This window comes from Podarcis liolepis, assembly GCF_965112155.1.
Source record: "Podarcis liolepis genome assembly, chromosome: 14".
Taxonomy (NCBI): domain Eukaryota; kingdom Metazoa; phylum Chordata; class Lepidosauria; order Squamata; family Lacertidae; genus Podarcis; species Podarcis liolepis.
This window is the reverse complement of record NC_139569.1, coordinates 24999900-25022292: the sequence shown is the minus strand read 5'-3', so window position 1 is coordinate 25022292 and position 22393 is coordinate 24999900. Positions and strand designations below refer to the sequence as shown.

The 22393-nt window shown below is 47.8% G+C and overlaps 1 protein-coding gene across 2 annotated transcripts in view; it reads right to left on the bottom strand.

Moving 5' to 3' along the window:
- PRKCB (protein kinase C beta) overlaps positions 1-22393 on the bottom strand; it is a 185410-nt gene that overhangs the window by 37846 nt on the left and 125171 nt on the right. For both annotated transcript variants that reach the window (XM_083473978.1, XM_083473977.1), the window contains exons 10-13: positions 18339-18512; positions 14418-14509; positions 14130-14192; positions 6843-6981 (exon numbers count right to left, since the gene is read on the bottom strand). In XM_083473978.1, the coding sequence (XP_083330104.1) occupies positions 6843-6981; positions 14130-14192; positions 14418-14509; positions 18339-18512 (468 nt within the window). The remainder of the gene's footprint in view (positions 1-6842; positions 6982-14129; positions 14193-14417; positions 14510-18338; positions 18513-22393) is intronic.

Sequence of the window (22393 nt, the reverse complement as noted above, 5' to 3'; positions counted from 1 at the left end):
TTTGCATTTATGTTTGAATATATGAATCTTTTCGGAATAGAAATCTGTAATTAGGATGAATAAACGACGAAACGGTTTTGCATTAAGTAACAGATGGCAGTGCCTCGGGCTTGTCAAACCCCATACGCTTAAACGAGGCAAACAAATGGGGGGGGGGGAGGCAGAGTCCTTCAAAATGCAGGCTCTTCCTCCTCCTTTTGCGTGCTTTGGGGCATTCTGTGTTGGCCCTTAATATGTTTTGCTGGCAAAACTTTGTCTGATTTCTTGCTGCTTATTTGCGATTTCTTCTCCACTTACATAACTCTCTTTTTCTGCCCTGCAGTTCCTTGGGCGATTTGTAGCAGAGACTTGGGTCAACTGCTTTGGACATCTCAAACCTTTATTTTCCATTATTTATTCATCACATTTACCTCCCATCTCCTTCAAGGAGCTCAAGGTGGTCCTCTGCCTCCCCTCACAATAACCCTGCGAGGTAGGTCAGGCTGAGAGATACTGACTATCCCAAGGTAATGGCTGAGTGGGGATTTGAACCCTGCAGGCGTTGGCAGGGGGAGGCCTCAAAGAAGCTCAGAAGTAAGGCTGGGAGAAGGCACTGATTTCCGTTCCATCCTCTGTTCGTTGCATGCTGCTTTGTTTCTGTTCTGCTGCAGTCCAGCTTCTGATAAAAACGACCTTATTCATCTCCCTTCAGCATTCCCTCCATCGATGCTGAGCTGGACAGGTATTGGCAAGGCAACTATGGCAATGGCTCACCAGGCCTGTTTGCTGAGCACACTGCTTTATGGAAATGAGTCGTGGGCAGCTTACAACTGTCAGGAGGCACACCCCAATGCCTTCCACATGCACTGCATCAGGAGGATTATGGGTAACACATAGCAGCACAGAAGTCCAAACAAAGATGTGCTCTCCCAAGACCACATTCCCAGCATGTTCACACTCCTGTCTCAGGAACATCTTGATCATGTCTACAGAACGGAAGATCCCCAAGGATATACTTTATGGGGAACTGGCTTCAAGCACCAGGCCCATTGGCAGACCAACTCTTCACCACAAGGGTGTCTGCAAATATGACATGAAGGTTGGCCACATCAACCCTGCCATGTGAGGATCCCTTGCAGACAACCACAGTCCCTGGAGAGACAAGTTGTGTATCCATAGCAGTGACCAGAGGAGAAACGGCTGTTGGGAGGAGCTCAGAGAGAAGGAAGCCATGGTGCATCTGCAGCCACAAAACTGGGCACCTTCACATGCCCCAGCTGCAACGAAACATGTTTCTCCCGCAGTGGTCTCTATGGCCACAGCAGGCTCTGCAACATTCCAACAGCTTGACCTCACCCCCAAAGGTGCCCTCCTCCATTGTCTCCCGAGACAGACGGATGCCAACCAACCAACGGGGCAATTCTACGTAATTCTGTAATTAATTGCATCCCCCAACACCATTCATTTCAGTGCAAAGGAAACACAATGTAAATAGGTTGGGGAATAACCAATTATGTGTCATTTGCAGACTGTAAACAACAGCAGCAAATACCGATTGTATTCGCCAGATTGATTTCCGTTCTGAACATGGGATGAATAAGCGAACATCAGCAATCTCTGCTCCTGTTCCCACTGGGATTCTCCAGCTTCTCTACTCAGAAGGCAGCAGAGCTGTTTGACATTGGACTCTGATCTCAGAGGGCACCATACAACCTCTGGACTGGCCAGCTGCAAATCCAAGAAGCTTCTCTGTTGGACTAGCAGAATGGGCGTAGCCAAGATTTTTGTTGGGGGGTGCGTACCTTTTCTTAGGAGGGGTAGCCTTTTTTAGGGTGGGGCAGAACCTCAGTTTGTTATGTATTTTATTGATTTTTATTGATTTGGGGGGTAGTTGCCTCCCCTGCCCCCCAGGCTATTCCCATGACCGGCAGAACAGCAATGTGGTCCCCATACATTCATGCCTCCTGTTCCAGCTGTTTTAATGAAGCAGCTGTACTAAGTTGGACCTTCATAGAATCCACCCAGCTTAGATTGGACTGAGGGAGCTCCATTGTCCAGGCCACATGGAGAGGCCAAGCAAGGATGGAGGGGGAGAGGTGTGAAGCATCATCACCTCTGCATTTCCTCCCTTGGAAGAGTTCCTGCCTCTTTTCTAGCCTTGGGGGGAAACCAGGTGCAGATCTGCCCACCCCGGAGAAAAATGCATTAGAAGCACTTGTAGGAAATGGAGGCCTGTTTGTGCACCAGTGGGGTGTGAAGCTTTAATCCCTCCAAACAGCCCAGATAAAAGTTTATGGAGCTTGCTGCACTCCTGGCTGTCATTAGCACTCAATATAGTCATTTTGGCACCAAGGAGAAATCCCCAGAATCAATGAGATCAAGGGAAGGGGAAGCATGAGATGCACTCATGCTCGGAAGTGCAAAACCTGTTCATTTGCTGCAAAGTGTTATTTCTGGCTGCCTTCATCTCGGGAGCACATCTGTGATGTTGGAGGAACAATGGGCCACTCTTTTGTGTGTATCAGAACAATTATTCTCCAATGAAATGAATGAAGAGAACTGAAGGATGTGCAGTTTGGAAAACCTTTGATGGGGAGTTATAATTGCCTCTGTCTCTAGTCCCTACACCTCCAATCTACGGCAGGGTTTGGAGTAGTTGCCTACTTGCCCACCACCACAAACCCTCTCGTCCCAAACACATTTAAAGTGTTGGTCCAATGTTGGCAGAGATCCCATCATTTGACAACCTTTCAGGTCCACAGGGTTGTCACCAACCATGTTCTCCTCAAGAGCAGACCCCTTGAAATGGATGGCTCCAAGTTACTCCTCTGCATTGATTTCAGTGGGCCTCCTCTGAATAGGACTAACATGAGATCAATGAGTCGCAGAATTGTATAGTTGGAAGGAACAAAGAGGATCCTCTAGCCCAGTGTTTCCCAACCGGTGTTCCGCGGCACACTACTGTGCTGTGAGACATTGGCTGGTGTGCCGTGGGAGGGAGGCGGGCGAGTCGGGCGGTGAGAGGCGGCGGCGGCGAGGATCCGCGTCGAGCCGGGGGCGGCTCCGCGGTGGTGGTGCCGAGCGGCGGGGCAGCGCGTGCAAAAGGGAGGAGCGCGAGACAGCGGAGGAGGAGGAGGCCGGCATGTCCGGGCAGCAGCAGCAACAACAGCAGCAGCAACTCCCGGCGACGGCTCCTCAAGCCCCGCCGCCGCCCCCTCCTCCGCCCGCTATCGCCGCCACCACCACAACAGCCGCCGCCGCCTCAGTTGCCGCCGTCCCTCAGTCCCTCGCTCTGCTGCCTCCTCCCACCCCCAAAGCTTGGAGGTTCCCCGGCAAGGGGGAGGGGAAAAACTTTCACTTTCGTGCGTCCCTCCCGGCGTGACGCTGCGCGCTGACGTCACGGGGCGGGGCTTTAATGGTGGTGTGCCGCGAGATTTTTTTCAGTAAACAGGTGTGCCGTTGCCCAAAAAAGTTTGGGAAACACTGCTCTAGCCCAGCGGTTCTCAACCTTTGGGTCCCCAGATGTTGTTGGACTACAACTCCCGCCATCCCTGAGCTCTGGCCTTGCTAGCTAGGGGTGATGGGAGTTGTAGTTCAACAACATCTGGGGACCCACAGGTTGAGAAAGGCTGCTCTAGCCCAACCCCCTGAAAGGCAGGAATCACAACTAAGTGTCCTTTTGAACCTGATCTGAGTCCGCGCCCATCAAGGGCATTCTGCTTGAGCTTCACAGCACTGGACTGGAGACAGTGTAAGTATGGCATTATTCCAGAAGCTAGGCCAAAGTTTGTAATTTAGTTAGTTCCTTTAAATATTCCTAGGTCCCTTTTGCACATTGCTCCAGGTGGCTTATATACCAATTTCGCATCTACTTTCACAAACACTGCAGTCTGTGGTTTTGTTCTCTGTTCGTTCCAAAGTAAAAACAATGAATTAAAAGCCAAGAAAACAAGCACTTTGGAGATGATGCCCAGTTGCCGACCAAAGGCGGGGGGGGGGAGGGGGAGAGAATGATGGTTTGTTCTACTCTGAAAGCGCATTAATCATGTGCAGAGATCCAGCCACATGCTGGCCAGGCTCCCATATTAATCTTGGCAGAACAAGGGGAAAATAACGCACATTAGCCTAGTAATTAAACGTCTCCCTGGGAAGGAGGAACACACAAAGTGGTTTAGCATTCACAGGCACTCCTCAGAGAGACAGGAAGAGAGGAGCGATGTCCTGATATGCTACCAGCCACGGATATCAATATAGCATGCCGCAGCACTCCATATCTTTAGAGCCATGGCTCCCAAATCTTTTTGAGCCCTGCCACTTTTGTTCCATAAATTCATCAGTGGTGGACTTTGGGCTCTCATGTAGAAGGTCCCAGGTTCAAACACCTCCAGGTACGGCAGGGAAAGTCCCTGGTCTGAAACCATGAAGAGCTGCTTCCAGTCCGTGTAGACAATATTGAGCAAGCTGGACTCATGGTCTGACTGGGTATGAGGCAGCTTCCTAAAACAGAGACCCAATGACAAATAGGAGAGATCCGGTACTGAGCAGCATCAGGCAGCTTCCTTTGTCTTCCCATCACAGAACTGTAGAATTGGAAGCAACCCAAAGCGTCATCTGGTCCAACCGCCTGCAGTGCAGGAATCACAGCTCTCTTCCATAGCTCAGGGGGTGGAGCACCTGCTCTGCATGTAGAAGGTCCCAGGTTCAATCTTGCCAGGGACTGGCTGGATGAGGAAGAGTGCTGGGAGCTGCCTGCCAAGAGCTCCCCAGAGAGGGCACAGGAGAAGAAGACTTAGATCCCAGATCCTGGTGGTGGGATACCGGCCACACCTCAGAGGAGGGGACAAGCTGGGAGGTACTAGAAGCAGGAAGCATGAGGAATCACGGGGAGACAGAAGCAGGCAGGTGACTCAACACAGAGCAGGGTGATGAGGTTTCCAGTTTGGATGCAGGCTTCAACAGAGATGGCAGAGGGGAGCTAGACCCTGCATCTTTCCCATAGCACCAACAGAACAGCCTCTCAGCTGAAGGCTCTCTGGCCCCATTGACTCCCAGGACGCAAAGGATGTTACATGTTGCTGAGCAACGGGCCAGACAGGCACAGAGAGAGGCTCCTGGGGTTTGCTGCAGCAGAAGATTACAAGAGAGGAGCCCTGACTCAGAGGGGTAGAGAGAGAAGGAGAGGCTGCACACCAATTCGAGCAAGTTCTTAATGGGGGTGCGTGTGTTACCCTTATGAGATTTCTTGTATTTTCCCCCTTTTCTTAATAGAGAAGCTAAACTGCATGTTAGCCTCACGTCTCCCTCTCTGACCTGTGAATGACCTGATCGTCCTGTCAGCCCCTTGACAAATCTCTAGCATCTTCAGGTGGGGCTGGGAAAGATTCCCTGCCTGAATTGCTGGAGAGTTGCCAGCCCGTGTAGACAATATAGTGCAGGCCAGAGTCAGGCCAACAGTCCATCCAGAACAGTGCTGTCTACACTGACTGGCAGTGGCTCTCTAGGGTTTCAGGTGGGAGTCTTTTCCCAGCACTACCTGGAGACACCTGGGATTGAACCTGTGACCTTCTGCATGCAAAGCATGTGCTCTGCCCCTGAGCCACAGCCCCAGTTACACAGAGCAACTTGTGATTCTGCAGCCAAAATCTTGGCGCTTCTAACTCATTTAAAAATGAACTTTGTTGTTCATCAAGCACACATGCTTTGATAAGGAGACCATGGGCTGTAACTTCTAACAATTTAAGCATCCACTAAATTGTTGCAGAGGATCAATTGTCTTTATTCCCTTGGTAACGGCTTGTTAAGGTGCTAAAAATAAAGCAAGCCTGCTCCTTTCCTTCAGAGCACTTATGGAAATTTAACTGATGCATTGATTAAGATTTCTTCAAGCCCAAGCCTTTAAAACAAACAGCATTTGCCTAAACTATATATTAAAAAAACTGAAAGTTATGGAATCGTATTATTAATACTAAGGGTGATATCCAACACATGTCATACTCAAGAGTAGACCCACTGAGATTGTAGTAGAAAAATTAGGGGTTGGCTTCTGCAGCCCAACTCCCCAAGGGACTCTGAGTCCCCTAAGTCCATGATCGGTCAGAGAAGAATGGACAGAGGCACGAACCAGTAGAAGGAAAGCAAGGAAGATCTTTATTTTCATGTTGCAACAGAGACCCCTGTATCCTTTTAAAGACTTTAGAAATTGCCCAACCCCTTAGCCAAAGACCACCCAAAAGCATCACACTCACATCACAGAAAGAGGCGGTCTACAACAGAAATTTGAGAGTGTGACCTGTCTCCTGCTTGTCAAGATACCTGATAATGTTTGCCCATGGGCATAGCCAGGATTCTTGTGGGGAGGGGCAGGCCTTTTGTTGTGGGGGGCAGAACCGACATGATTGATCAGTTAAGTATTTCTATTATTTTACTTGATCGGGGGTGGGGCAGCTGCCCCCCTGCTCCCGCCCCCCGGCTGTGCCCATGCAATCACCCCACCTTGGCCAGTCTGGATCATTCTTTTTGAAATTGTAAATACCCCAAGTATTGAAACCATCGTCACAGATCTCCCCTATTCATATACAAAATGTGCTCTTTCGGTCAGATTTGAAGCGTAAGTGAAAAGAACTATTGGGAAAGGTTTCTCCAAGATGGCTTTTGGGATGTTCTGTGCGCTAAGTGTATTTTTCTCAGGGTATATTTCCTAAGTTTTGAAAGGTGGAGGATTGGCTTTCTGTGGAGTGTGTGTCCACTATGTGTGTGCTCCCTTAAAATTTAAAACAAGTTCAATGGATGTAAGCAAGGGGACCTGGGTCTCTCTCTCTCTCTCTCTCTCTCTCTCTCTCTCTCTCTCTCTCTCTGTTACTCACCTCGGGCGCAATGTAGTCTGGAGTGCCACAGAAGGTCTTGGTGGTGACGCCATCCCAGATATTCTCTTTGCACATGCCAAAATCAGCAATCTTGATATGCCCCTCGGAATCCAGCATCACGTTGTCGAGTTTCAGGTCGCTGCAGCATTGAAAACAGACTGGTTATGAAAGCCTAATGGAAGGTAGAGAAGGCTGGCAGGTAGTTTAAGGGGGGACAGAGCAGAGAAGGCGACCCCCAGCAATGAAAGTACCAATCCCCTCGAGCTGAGCAAGCTTTTAATTTTACTATTATTGTTGTTTATTTATTTGCTAACAACAGCAAAAGTACAAGCATGGCAAAAAAACAACGAAGACTCCAAAACGTAAACCATAAACACCCACAACCTGGAAGGACAAATTGTGCAAAGATACAGTGCAGTTCCAAAAGGATAATAAAGTATTAACTCATACAAAGATTCCCTTTACAAATAATAAAATCAGGGGTCAGCAAACTTTTTCAGCACGGGGCCGGTCCACTGTCCCTCAGACCTTGTGGAGGGCCGGACTATATTTTGAAAAATAATAATGAATGAATTCCTATGCCCCACAAATACCCCAGAGATGCATTTTAAATAAAAGCACACACTCTACTCATGTAAAAACACGCTGATTCCCAGACCATCCGCGGGCCGGATTTAGAAGGCGATTGGGCCGGATTCAGCCCCCAGGCCTTAGTTTGCCTACCCATGAATAAAAGATTTATACAGTGAGTGGAGAATAAAGGTTCTAGATAGGCTTAAATGAGCCAGACATTTGCATATACTGGAGGCACTGAGTGACCAGGTGCCTTAATATTTGTATAAGAAATAAAACCATGCCATTTATTTTTTTATACATGGACATTTGAGCTCTGCCCTTTGGATACGTTTAAGTTCATGAGCTATCTTTTCAAGAAGGGCAATTTGCTGAGCAAACAAAACACACCCAGCTACCCTCTGAAAGCTGCACATCTATGAACTTTGCAAAGCACGTAGAATTGAAGAGCTAGGAGGGACTCCCTGGGGTCATTTAGTTCAACCCCCTGCAATGCAGGAACCCCTTCAGTGAAGAAAAAGCGTGCACCCAAAATCAAACCTCCGAAAACATAATGCTGCGGTGTAACCGCACTTGTAATGCTGTGCGCAGTTCTGACTGCTGCACACATCGAAAAGAATGTTGTAGAGCTGGTTCGGAAATAGGCAACCGAAACTGTTGTTGTTGTTGTTGTTGTTGTTGTTGTTGTTGTTGTTATCAATTAAATCTCTATTCTGCACTTCCTCCAAAAGGAGCCCAAGGAGGCAAACCCCAAAGTGATAAAACAAAACAATTAAAAATAAAAATATATTTAAAGCAATAGAAAACATTTTTAAGCAATCTAAGCACATTTTTGATAAATCATGTTAAAAATGATCAAGGGGTTAGAATGAAAGGAAAGGAAAGGAAAGACTTCAGTGTTTGGGGCTTTTAATTTAGATTAATGATTGCTAAGAGGAAAGCGAAGGAAGTGGGGGAAATTATGCACGAGTTGAGCTAAAACCCCAAAAGAGAAAAGTTTTCTCCATGTCTCAAAAGACTAGAAGCTGTGGGTGTATGTTTTTAGGACCCACCTTAATTGGAAGTGGTTTTTAATTGCTTTCAATGCTGTAATCTACCCTGGCACCTTATGGTAACAGGCAGGAAATCAATGAATGAAGGAATCATCCATTGAGTATTGGGCAACTCAGAACAGACAGGGACTTCTTTGCGCAGCACATAGCTAAGTTCCAAAATTCATAACAAGAAGATGTAGTGACTGGCCCAAACTAGACACATTCGTGAAGAAGGCTATCAACGGTAGGGTTGCTATATTTTGAAGAGGAAAAAAAAAAAAAAGGACACATTTGCTGACATCTACTTTTAACTATGGATCTCTATGACGACTCTCATCGTGAAAAAGAGGACATGTCCTAGAAAAAGAGGGCATATGGCAACCCTAACAACGGCTATGACTGGCTCTGGATATCAGTTGCTAGGAATCACAGGAGGGAAGAGGACTGCAGTGCTCAGATCCAGTCCTCTGTTAGAAGGGATCTCACAGGGAAGCCATCTAGGTGAGGGTGTCTTCTACTTAAGGAGAAATAAGCCTATACAGGGAGAGCAGGAAAAGGGGGTCTTGTTCCCCACTGTGGCAGTCCCTAGTGTATTTCTGTTTAAATGTAATTTACATCTAGATTAGCACATTTCACATTTAGATTAGCAAGCACATGCAAATTGTATGCAAATTGATGCCCTTTCCCCGTCTTGTTTTTTGTTTTTTTTTGAGTGACGCATTTCCGCATTTCCTCTTTTTCAGGGTTGGCCACACTGTCACCCTCCCATCCTTCAGCTTTCTCCTTCACTGATGTGACTGTCTGCTTTGCATAAGTGAACTGATAGTTCTCCAAACTCCCTGCTGGGTTGTGGAGGCAGCACAGAGGATCCCTGGCTGTCGGACAGCTGGATTTCATACCCCTAAAGCTACACCCCCAAATTTGGGGGCGGGGCAGGGAGGCGGTCTCCCAGGTGCCTTAGGGGAGACAGGCAGGTGTTTGGAGAGGAAGGGGGACTGCTGGAGCCTTGGATGATCTGCTACTGCCGGGAGGCAAGTTTAAAGGGGGAGATCATTCCCTCCTTGTTGAGAACTCTCACTCTCTCACTCACCCATCTGCTGCTGCAAATGCGAGGCAGCAGTTATGGGCAGAGACAGCCCTTTTTAGGGGAAGGAGGAAGCGGTCCTTTTCAGCATCCAAGGAAAGTGGCAGGGAGCTTGTTTGGCTCTGGCAGGAAAGCAGCAACCATTGCTTTCCACCCATGATCAGCTACAGGGCACACCTAAATGCGTCCTGAGTAGATCCACTTGATGAACAGTCTGAAGGACCCTGTGTGAAAGACAGGGAAGGAGAGATCTCTCAGTGTGAGAGGCTGGGAGAAGATAGGGATCCTCCCAGGTGAGAGCTGGGGACACACATCTTTTTCCATCTGGGAAAAAAAAAGTTAAGATACGTTTCTAGAGCAGATCTTGTATTCGTCTATCTCTTTTCCTTTCTTTTTACACTTGATCTTAGCCAAAAGGCCGAGAAGCGATCTCTTTTCCTTTCTTTTTATTATTGTTTGTGTAGATTTGTTGTTGTTGTTGTTTAGTCGTTTAGTCGTGTCCGACTCTTAATGACCCCATGGACCAGAGCACGCCAGGCACTCCTGTCTTCCACTGCCTCCCGCGGTTTGGTCAAACTCATGCTGGTAGCTTCGAGAACACTGTCCAACCATCTCGTCCTATGTCATCCCCTTCTCCTTGTGCCCTCAATCTTTCCCAACAGCAGGGTCTTTTCCAGGGAGTCTTCTCTTCTCATGAGGTGGCCAATGTATTGGAGCCTCAGCTTCAGGATCTGTCCTTCCAGTGAGCATTCAGGGCTGATTTCCTTAAGAATGGAGAGGTTTGATCTTCTTGCAGTCCATGGGACTCTCAAGAGTCTCCTCCAGCACCATAATTCAAAAGCACCAATTCTTTGGCAGGTAAAGGTAAAAGCACCCCTGACTGTTAGGTCCAGTCATGGATGACTCTGGGGTTGCGGTGCTCATTTCGCTCTATAGGCCGAGGAGCCGGTGTTTGTCCGGAGACAGCTTCTGGTTCATGTGGCCAGCATGACTAAGCCATTTCTGGCGGACCAGAGCAGCACACGGAAACGCCATTTACCTTCCCACCGGAGCAGTATTTATTTATCTACTTGTACTTTGACGTCCTTTCGAACTGCTAGGTTGGCAGGAGCTGGGACCGAACAACGGGAGCTCACCCCGTTGTGGGGATTCGAACCGCTGACCTTCTGATCGGCAAGCCCTAGGCTCTGTGGTTTAGACCACAGCGCCACCCGCATCCCTTTGTGTAGGTTACCTTGTCTTTTATTGTATTCTGAAAAGTGTTAATAAAACTCTATAAAAAGAAGAAGAATGACCCACTGAGTTCCATGACTTAGAAACCTAGAACTGTAAAGTTGGATAGGACCCCAAGGGTCATTTAATCCAAACTGCAATGAAGGAATCACAGCTAAAGAATACTTGACAGATGGCCATCCAACCTCTGGTTAAAGCCCCAATGAAGTAAGGTCCACCACCTTCCGAGGGAGTCTGCTCCACTGTTGAACAGCTCCCACCCTCCTGGTGTTTAGTCAGAATCTCCTTTCTTGCCTTCTGAATCCATCGATTCGGGTCCTACCCTCTGGAACAACAGAAAGCAAGCTGACCAGTGAGGTTGGGTCCTGTTTGGTCTGTTCTCCAGGCCTCAACTGTTGATGGGCAACATCAACTCCATCTACCCACCACTCTCCTTTCTTTGAGCTGAACTTGGACCAGGCAGCCTTCTGCAAAACAGGACATCTGGCCACGCGAGTTGAGGTTTCTGGTTCATGCAAGGCCGGTTCATTGTGATAGCTTAGTGTGTTTGATTGCTACATCACTGGCCGAAAACCAGCACAGAGTCAGGCAACAACTAAACATAAATTTGTGCTGGATTTAGACCACTAGTTCCAATTTATAACTGTTTTCGTTTGGGTGTCTTGTGACGTTCGGTTTTTAGAATCTAAAAACTTGTTTTGGGTCTCTCACTCATAATGCAACACGGATAAGTTAAAAAATAATAAAAACTAAAAACAAAATGCATAATTTGCAGCCATACTGCAGATTTATCTGGCATTTCTACAACGGTTCCACGGGTTTAAAACATGACTTAATTTGTCTACAGTTATTCCCTTGATTCATTGGCTATTTTGCCCTGTTATTGCTTCAAAACCCAAAGGATATTGTCCAGTTCAGTAATGAAAGCCAAACAAATGCTATGCATATTTTAAGCATTCTGCAATTTTGTTTTTCTCAGGGAAAATAAATGAAAACAAGCATGAGTTATTTCTATGCACCCCTAAATAAGATTAAACCCTACATTGGCAATCAGTCATATGGACTAGAAACTTGATTTTTTAAAAAACAAAACAAAACAACAACATGCAATTTTGCACCCAGTATTTTTAGCTTGTACATGGAATAATGGCATGCAGACAAGGCTGGGTATCCCACTTCTTCCCAGCCCAAACCACCCCTGGAATGACTCCTGCAATTCCATAATGGTTCTTTTTTAGGGGGATGGAATAAGAAGGGACTTATTTGCCCCCTAACATGCAGGCGTCACCTTCTTTATGAGGCATGAATTCCTTCAGGATCAGTCCTTTGATCCTTTGATGTGGCAGAAACACCCTCACCACCACCACCAAACAATGGGGGCAAAAATCACAGGGGGAATGCAAGTCTCAAGGTTGTCTGTTCTGCTCCACTAATAGAGAAAAATGCTCTTAATTCTCATCAAGCAACAGCAGTTGCAAAACAGAAGAGGGGACTCCCCTCCCCACATGCACACCCAAGGGCTGCCAGAACTGTCAATCTCCCTGAACAGCTCTTACTCTCCTGGTGTTTAGTCAGAATCTCCTCCCTGCTGGGCATCACTAGAAGTAAAATCTCTGAGTGGTGGGTGGGTGGTTAGTCCTTGTCTCCAGGGCCCCTGCATGCACAGCAGCAGGGAAATTAGCTAAGAACCCCCACAATTTGGAATCTCCACCAAACCTGTGCCAAAGTTTTGCAGTTTTTGTGCAGCGTTGTGCTGTGAAACCCCACATTTTGCAGTGTCCCACATACTGAGTAATTGATACATCAAACACAGGGTGATGCTGTGGTCTAAACCACTGAGCCTCTTGGGCTTGCTGATCGGAGGGTCAGCGGTTCAAATCCCCGCGACGGGGTGAGCTCCCATTGCTCTGTCTCAGCTCCTGCCAACCTAGCAGTTTAAAAGCACACCAGTGCAAGTAGATAAATAGGTACCACTGTGCCGGGAAGGTAAGTGGTGTTTCCATGCACTTTGGCATGGTGTTCCAATGAGCCAGAAGCGGTTTAGTCATGCTGGCCACATGACTCAGAAAGCTGTCTGTGGACAAACGCCGACTCTCTCAGCCCGAAAATGAGATGTGTGCTGCACCCCATAGTCACCTTTCACTGGACTTAACCATCCAGGGGTCCTTTACCTTTACTGTACTTAACATTAACTACAAACCCCAAAATTTGGGATCATCTGCAAACCTGTGCCAAAGTTTTACAGTTGTTTAGCAGCGTTTTGTAGCGATAACCCCGCATTTTGAAGCACCCCACAAATTGAGCAACTGATACATCAAACATGGACAGGAACAGCTGGCCATTGCACTCATGCAGTAGCCAACGACATGGATTTTGAATTCTTGGTGTCATTTTCTGGGACAACAACATCATTCCATTGTACCTTTAAGAAGAAAGCTTTGCCTTCAATGGGGTACAGGCCAGGGGGGAATAAACAGAAACAACAGCATACAGAAGGCAGAGCAGAGCTTTCAGAAATGTGCCTTAGGCAGCAATCTTTTTTTTTAAATGATAAATACAGGTGATACCAAAGCGTCTTTATTTTTCATCTGTCAAACATTGGTGTGGTGGTGCGATATGCTATAATGTCAAACACTTGTCTCTCTCTCCCCACAATTCCTGGTGGCTTTCCCCAGAGCCAGCCAGCTGTTTACAGGAGGGAGCTAGATATTCTCCAAGGCTGCTGAGCATTTTGTGTGTGGGGGGGGGGGACGCTACTCAAAGAGAAGAGGAAGGGAAATCAGGGGTGGGTGGGATAATGCCTTCTGCATAGATTACTGCTCTGGGCACCCTAGCAGCCGAGAGCCTTCCAAAGCCACGTCCTGGAATGTTTAGCAGCCAAACAACAAATGGCAGGTTTTTACAGCAAGACTCCAGACAAATCACTTCTGAAGTGCCAGCTTTATGTGTCAATGATGAGGCAGCGCTGGGCCCTCCCCGCACTGCGAGCTGCCAGCCGTGGCTTGTCAAGCAAACCGAGATTTAAGACCACGAGCAAAGGGAAGCCTCAAAGATGCTCGATCAGCCGGCTTCCCTACAGAATCCGGGGGGGGGGGGGAACGACACACAAAACACCACATTTGTTCGCAAGGCACTGGCACTTGGAAGTCTTTGGCTCTGCTTGATGGAAATGCACTCCATGGACGAGGGCCAAATGGCCACCCGAAAGGCAAGCTGGTGGCTTTTTTAGAGCACCAGGAACCACGTCCCCATGCGGAAAGCCTTGAATGCACACCCTCAATGCCAATCGCCTGTCAAACAGGAGGGGAGGTGCTGCTGTTGCTGCCTTTCTAGAAGCCCGAGAGAGAAAGCATGCCCACCTACCGATAAATGATTCCTTTGTTATGTAAGAAGAACAGGCCAATGGCTATCTCAGCTGCGTAGAACCTGCAAGTAAAGATTAGAGGAGAAGAAGAGTGATAAGGAAGGGAGGCATCTGGAAACGGAAAGCTTTGCTATCTAATTGCAGCACGGGGCATCGAGCGTGGAGGGAGAAAGTCCATCTGCCTGCTGCCCCCCCAATAACCCAAGGGAGACCCTTTGCCCCATGGGGCCCCCAAGCCATATTTGACCTCTTAGCCTGAGCTTTATATCAGGGAGCATCCAACTTACACAGCGTGGGGCTCCTTAAACCTTCCAACCTGTTGAATCTGGTACATGAGATCGCCGCCGTTCACATACTCCATGACGAAATACAAGCGGTCCTAGAGAAGGAGAGAAGAGGAGAGAGAGGCGTGAAATGTAATGGGCTAGTGCCCATTGGGACTGGTAGGGCAGGAGGCAAGGAGGCCAGCAGCAGGTGGCACCAGAGCGAATGACAAGCAGACGCTGAGTGCTACAAGCAGCTACACTGAGACTGAGGAGGAGGAAGCTGGCAGCCAGGGACACCCTCTAAATGGATTGTAAGAAAGACAGCAGGCAGGTGGGTGTTGTCTGGGTGCGGAGTAGGGTTGTTGGGGCAGTGCCCCATTGGCCCTAATGTCCTGCAAATCACCCAGAGAACAGTCAGCAGATCCCTGTAAAGGTAAAGGGACCACTGACCATTAGGTCCAGTTGTGACCGACTCTGGGGTTGTGGTGCTCATCTCGCTTTATTGGCCAAGGGAGCCGGTGTACAGCTTCCAGGTCATGTGGCCAGCATGAATAAGCCACTCCTGGTGAACCAGAGCAGTGCACAGAAATGCTGTTTTACCTTCCTGCCAGAGCGGTACCTATTTATCTACTTGCACTTTGACGTGCTTTCGAACTGCTAGGTTGGCAGGAGCAGGGACCGAGCAATGGGAGCTCACCCCATTGTGGGGATTCGAACCGCCGACCTTCTGATCAGCAAGTCCTAGGCTCTGTGGTTTAACCCACAGCGCCACCCACGTCTACCTGTATTGATGAAAAACTCTCTCTCTATATATATATATATTAGAGAATGGTGAGAACGAGTAATTTGGATTGAGGCAGAAGTGTATGAATGAGTAAGGTGGGGGTAGGGGGGGTTAAGTCTGTTTTCTTGATCTAAATTGCCCATTCTGGAACTGCTGTACGTCCCGTGGGGCTAAACACACAGGTGTCTATATATGTTTAGTTGCACATATGCTACCACTCAGTGGATTTGTAACTGGCTGACTGACCGAACCCAAAGGGTACTCATCAATGGTTCCTCTTCATCCTGGAGAAGAGTGACTAGTGGGGTGCCACAGGGTTCTGTCTTGGGCCCGGTCTTATTCAACATCTTTATCAACGACTTGGATGATGGACTCAAGGGCATCCTGATCAAATTTGCAGATGACACCAAACTGGGAGGGGTGGCTAACACCCCAGAGGACAGGATCACACTTCAAAACGACCTTGACAGATTAGAGAACTGGGCAAAAACAAACAAGATGAATTTTAACAGGGAGAAATGTAAAGTATTGCACTTGGGCAAAAAAAATGAGAGGCACAAATACAAGATGGGTGACACCTGGCTTGAGAGCAGTGAAAAGGATCTAGGAGTCTTGGTTGACCACAAACTTGACATGAGCCAACAGTGTGACGCGGCAGCTAAAAAAGCCAATGCAATTCTGGGCTGCATCAATAGGAGTATAGCATCTAGATCAAGGGAAGTAATAGTGCCACTGTATTCTGCTCTGGTCAGACCTCACCTGGAGTACTGTGTCCAGTTCTGCGCACCACAATTCAAGAAGGACACTGACAAACTGGAACGTGTCCAGAGGAGGGCAACCAAAATGGTCAAAGGCCTGGAAACGATGCCTTATGAGGAACGGCTAAGGGAGCTGGGCATGTTTAGCCTGGAGAAGAGGAGGTTAAGGGGTGATATGATAGCCATGTTCAAATATATAAAAGGATGTCATATAGAGGAGGGAGAAAGGTTGTTTTCTGCTGCTCCAGAGAAGCGGACACGGAGCAATGGATCCAAACTACAAGAAAGAAGGTTCCACCTAAACATTAGGAAGAACTTCCTGACAGTAAGAGCTGTTCGACAGTGGAATTTGCTGCCAAGGAGTGTGGTGGAGTCTCCTGCTTTGGAGGTCTTTAAGCAGAGGCTTGACAACCATATGTCAGGAGTGCTCTGGTGGTGTTTCCTGCTTGGCAGGGGGTTGGACTCGATGGCCCTTGTGGTCTCTTCCAACTCTATGATTCTATGATTCTATGACATACATAGCAACACAGATCCGACTTTCCTTTTAGCAGCTCAAGCTTTTTGTATGTTTTAAAGTATTCACCTTCCCCCGCAAATTTATTGCTTCACCTTTTTGTAAATTGCGTCGAGGGTTTGTTTTTTAACAATCAAGCAGTGTATGAATTTTTATGAAATAAACAAACAAATAAGTCAGCACACATGCCCCGTGCCCCCCATTTTATCATTCACAACAGCCCTGTAAGGGAGGCTATGTTGAGAGATAGTGACCGGTCACTCAACGAGCTTCAGAGCTGAGTGGGGATTTGAGGCGATTCCTCCTCCATCTCCACACTGGAGGGCTGTTGCTGCCAGTCAGTGTGGACAATACTGAGCTAGATGAATCAAGGTCTCAGGGGAAGCCAGCTCCCTGCAGTCTTTGTTTTGTGTGGAGGCTCTGATCTCCTTTTGGGGGGAAAAAGATGGTGCGCACATTTAATCCACTCTCATTTTATCCAGGATCAGGAGGGTCACTCGGGAGCAGGTGGAAGGCAAATCCAGAGGCCCCAAAACACCTGGGCAAAAAAGTTAATTCTCTCTCCCTTTGAGATGAAGATTTGAGATTTTCATCCTTGCCAGCAAATGGGAAGAGCAGCTCTGGCTGAGACTGCTCTCCTCCAAATCAAAGCGCTTTGTACTCAGCACCTGATAATACCCTCTGCTACAAATTTTGATTACGTTACCAATATGATTACCGCTAAGCTACAGGCAGGTCTCCGGGAACTAATCCTCTGCCGACACACTTCAGATGTCAGAAAGAGAGACGTGCAAAAGGAAAAGCTTCGCTGCATGCAGGAGTTTCATTAGTGAGTGCAGAGAAGGGCCCAGCCCCACTTGCCTGCCGCTGCAGCAAAACGCCTTTTGCAAAGCCAAATGGCTGGCTGACATTTCAGTGTAATCCTCCGTGCTCATTGTAGGAAGCCTGAAAGGACGGGCCTTGCGCTGTGCCTATCGCTGCCTCCTCTCCTCTTCCTTATCTGCAGCCAGCCCCAAACAGTTGTGGAAGCAATGACTGCTCCCTTTGCAAGCGGTCCCCCCAATGCCTCTGTTTATTTCAGACCGGATGTTCCTGATGATTCATTGCTTTAGGGCAGATGGCCACAATCTAGTGCCCTTCAGCTGTTTTTGGAGTTCAACTCCCACCAACCCCAGCCAGTAGAACCATGTGGTCCCTTCTTCATCTCTTTCCCTTCTTTAGTCCTCCTTATGGCCACAGCCTCTGTCCTTGCCTTCCACCCACTCTGCCCTGGGCTCCCTTAGCCCCCACCATCTACCTGAGCACCCCAACATATCATCTCCACCTCCTCTTCCTGCCAGCAAGACACAGTTCCTCCCATCTCTCCTAAGCTTCCCCATGTTGTCCAGTATCGCTTGGCGGCATTGCCTGGGATCAAGGCAAGGATGCTCTCTGTTCAGCTGAGATCAGGGGCTCCCAAACTGTGGTCCATGGACCACGTGGTGCTTGTGGGAAGATGAGTGATTGCAGTGGCTACTCTGTGGTTCTTAGAACCTGGTGTTCCGCCCAGAAGGTGAGTTAGATGGATGGGGTGGAGGGGAGTTTGTTGGCGATATGGCAGGAGTAAGGGAGGAGGCCCTTGAAAGGAGTGGAGGGGATTAGCAGCACAGTTAATGGGAGGCTAGAATGGAGGCATTTAATCTTGATTCAATTACAAATCACCTAGCATCCAGCACAGCTCACTGCAATTTCTTCAACAGACAGAAAAACCATTAAGTGGTCTGCCAAGACCCTCAGCAATTTTCAAGTAGTCCATGTGGGGAGGGGGGGCTGGAGTGTGAGAACTGCTGGCTTGGAAACTGTGCAGGATCTAGGGCAGAAGTGTGTGAGCGTGTAGGGATCCTTACCATGGTTTGGAAGCAAGAATGAAGCTGTGTTAGGAACGGGGGCTTCCCAGCCAGAGCGAGCACCCGCTTCTCCACCATGGTGCATTCCACATCGTCGTCTTGGATGACCACATCCTTCTTGAGGATCTTCACAGCGTAGAGCTCATCGGTCCCTTTCCTTTCAGAGAGCATCACCTGGAGGAAGACAAAGGTGGTCACAAGGGAGATGGAGAATGAGCAGACCTCCTAGGCTGGTGCTTTGGCTGCTACTCTGCATGCCAAAGTAACAACATCACGGGACGGGTGAGGAGGTCCTTGGAAACCTTGCAGGAGAAGGACTGTGAGCAACATCATGAGAGGGATGTTCCTAGGACCAAGGTGGAACTGTCAAGCAGCCTTGTCATTTTTGCGGTCGGGTTTATTAATGTCATCTTGTTCTTTCTAGAGTCCTGAAACGTTGTTGTTTTGCCTGTTGTTATGTTTGCTATTGTGTTGCTGTTTTATTGTGTTATTACAAAATTGTTTTGCAGCGTTTGATTTGGAATGCATTCCTGTCGTCTTGGTTGTAAGTCCCTTTGAACGTGACTTTGTATGTGGAAAAGCAGCGTACAAATAAAACGATGAATTTATTTTATATTTATTAACGCACAGCAGGTGCTTTACCACAGAGCTACTGCTTCCCACTAAAAGTATTGCAAGACGCTAGTCTTCATGGTTCGAATGCCATCTGGCACAGGGCTGGCATTCAGCAGCTCTGTGTGATGTTTTGAATTACTATGAAATTATTGAATTGCATTCATTCCTTCGTTGTTTGCTTTACTTATACGCTGCTATGCTTGATGTTATAGTGATTGTATTGCTTGCTGTTTTTTTTTAATGCTATGGTGAATATTGTGAGCTGCAACAACATTTGTTGTTGCAAAAGCAGAATACAAATATAAAATCAACTCAAAATCCAATAAAGCAGCTCTCAGCTATAGTCCTTTCCAAAAGACACAGGAACAGAAAAAGGTAAAGGTAAAGGGACCCCTGACCATTAGGTCCAGTCGTGACCCGCTCTGGGATTGCAGCGCTCATCTCGCTTTATTGGCCGAGGGAGCCGGCGTACAGCTTCCGGGTCATATGGCCAGCATGACTAAGCCGCTTCTGGCGAACCAGAGCAGCGCACGGAAACACTGTTTACCTTCCCGCTGGAGTGGTACCTATTTATCTACTTGTACTTTGACGTGCTTTTGAACTGCTAGGTTGGCAGGAAGTTGCTTTATACTGAGTCAGAGCCTTTGTTCATCCACACCATTGGTCCGTCTACACTGACTGGCAGTGGCTCTCCGTGGTTTTGGGCAGGTTCCCTCCCACATCTCCCTGGAGATGCCACTGGGGATTGAACCCAAGAACTTCAGCATGCAAAGCAGGTGCTCTACTGCTCCAGCCCGTCCTTCTGTGAGTGAGATTGAAGAAGTTCACCCATGCCCATCTGGCAACCCCTCACCTGCCCATTTGGCTGCCCCGCAAGCCAGCCCACGCCTCTTCCCCTGTGTGGAATAACTTGTCCCCCTAATATTTTAAACCAGTTGTGGCAAGCTGCAGATTTATTTATTACAATAAACCCGAGCCGCAGAGCTTCCTGCCAACATAATTTTCCGTCGTTAATCAAATCAAGCCGAAGGAAGGCTCCCGAAAAATGCCAACAACACCCTGCCAGTTATTAAGATACATTGCTTCAATTTGTTGTGGTATTGCTTTGGAAATCAACACAGCCACCTCCCCCCACCCCCCAACCTGCTCACTGGCCTGTGGTGTTCAAAATGAACGTCATATTCCCTGGAAATGGATTGTTTTGCCACACAGTCGATTGCCACCTTGGTAGGGGGGATTTCCGGACCACCTCGCCTGACTTTGATCTACTCTGCCCCAGGATCCTTCCGATCTGCAACATCACATCCAGCCCACCCCTATGACCTCTGAGCCTGCTCATCTGCTTCTCTGGACCGGTAGCTCTAGAGCAGATTCCTGGTCTTGCCTTTGACCTGGGCAATTCTCATGCTTCATGTGGTCTGACTGGCTACTAGGCCTGGTGCCCCCTTCTTGCATTCTACTTACTTTGCAGTCGTATTTATTTATAGGCAATTCATATGCAGTCACGGAAATTGCATATTCATTCGGTAACACAAGTACTCCCATATTCAACACCACAAGTTAATAAAAGTTAAAGACAAATGCTGAAAGAAAAATAAAACTCTAAAGCTGCAAAATAACCCCACTTGCCTGGGAGTCAGCCCTCTTGAGTTTAATACTTCGGAGGAGGCCTGGTTAGGAGTATCCCATACAGTGGGGACTGGGGGACTTGTGGCCCTGCAGGGGTTCACAGAAGCATAGAACTGTAGGGTTGGAAGGGATCCCAAGGGTCATCTAGCCCAACCCCCTGCAAGGCAGGGATCACAGTTGAAGAATCCATCACACGATTCATTGTTGGACTCCAGCTCAGTTGGTAAAGCATGATTCTCTTAATCACAGTCATTGGTTCAAGCTCCAGCTTGGGCAAAAGATTGCTGCACTGCATGGGTTGGGCTAGATGACCCTCAGGGTCCCTTCCAACTCTATGGTTCTGTGATTCTGTGAACTCCTGCCAGCCCCTGCAGCCACCAGGGTCAATAATGAGGCATGATGGGAGTTGGAGTCTGACAAGATATGGAGGGTCATAGAGGTTCTGCATCTTTGCTTTAAAGCTACAAAAATCTAATACAGTGGTACCTTGGGTTAAATACTTAATTTGTTCCGGGTGTCTGTTCTTAACCTGAAACTGTTCTTAACCTGAAACACCACTTTAGCTAATGGGGCCTCCTGCTGCTGCTGTCGGAGCACGGTTTCTGTTCTCACCCTGAAGCAAAGTTCTTAACCTGAAGCACTATTTCTGGGTTAGCGGAGTCTGTAACCTGAAGCGTATGTAACCTGAAGCGTATGTAACCCGAGGTACCACTGTACTGTGTCAGATGAAATCAATATGCCAAAGTCCAGGCAAATTTCTGAAAACTACAGAAGACAATATTCAGTAATCTTTGAAGTGGTACAATGGGACAGTACACCAGGCTGTTAATCAGAAGGTTGGTGGTTCGAGCCCACCCAGGGACAGCTGTGGGCAGGATTCATTCATTACATGGGGTTGGACTAGATGACTCTCAGGGTCCCTTCCAACTTTGCAATTCTATGATTACATGATCTACAAAAATCATTTAAAAGATTTTTAAGATTGAAAAGAAGAGCCAATCTTTTAGTGCATTGCATTATGGGAAAACAAAGATGGCTGTGCAGCTGAGGGAACTACCCATCCAGATAGGAGAAATCCCAGTAAAGCAATCTACCAAGGGCCCCCGAAAGCTCTGGAGCTGTCTGTGGGCCCCTAAATAATTTGTTCAAAGTACAGCTTGGGAATTGCAGGCAGTGGTTCACAGCTCTATAGTGGCACCTAGTGACCAAAAACAAGCATTACAGCACATACAAAAAAGAGGGCAAAACGCTGCCATTGGTTATCATTCAGAAATTCAGCATTCTGCCCCCCCCCGCCCTAAAACACGCACATACACTGCCAGAGGTCCACTCCAAACCAACACAACAACCCACAGAACAAAAACTTCATGTATCACCTTATAAGTCTTTTGCCCTGTGGACTGGATGGCAGCTTCGGTGTGTGGGGAGGTGATTTTAATGGGGGAAATAACCTGGGGGGAGGGGGGAATTATATAACCCCCTCCTTGCAGCCCTAATCTAAATCAGCACTTTTCGATGTCCCACCCTAAAGCTGGTACCAAGAGCGATGCAGGTTCCAAACTCATCACGTCCAGTTTGTCTTTGGGCTGTCTGGCAATGAGATACATTCAAAAAAGAAATTGGATGTGTTGGGAGAACATTCCCCGGAGTGTAAAACACAAAAATTAAAATCGATTATATTTCAAGATGAAAGCAGTCCCCGGAGAGCAGGCTCCAGTCACTGTAAATAATTCTCTAATGGTTCCCCAACGCTGCTCAGGCAATCGAATTTGGCTCCTGAAGGGTGAACATCTCCCAACAGATGGGGAGAC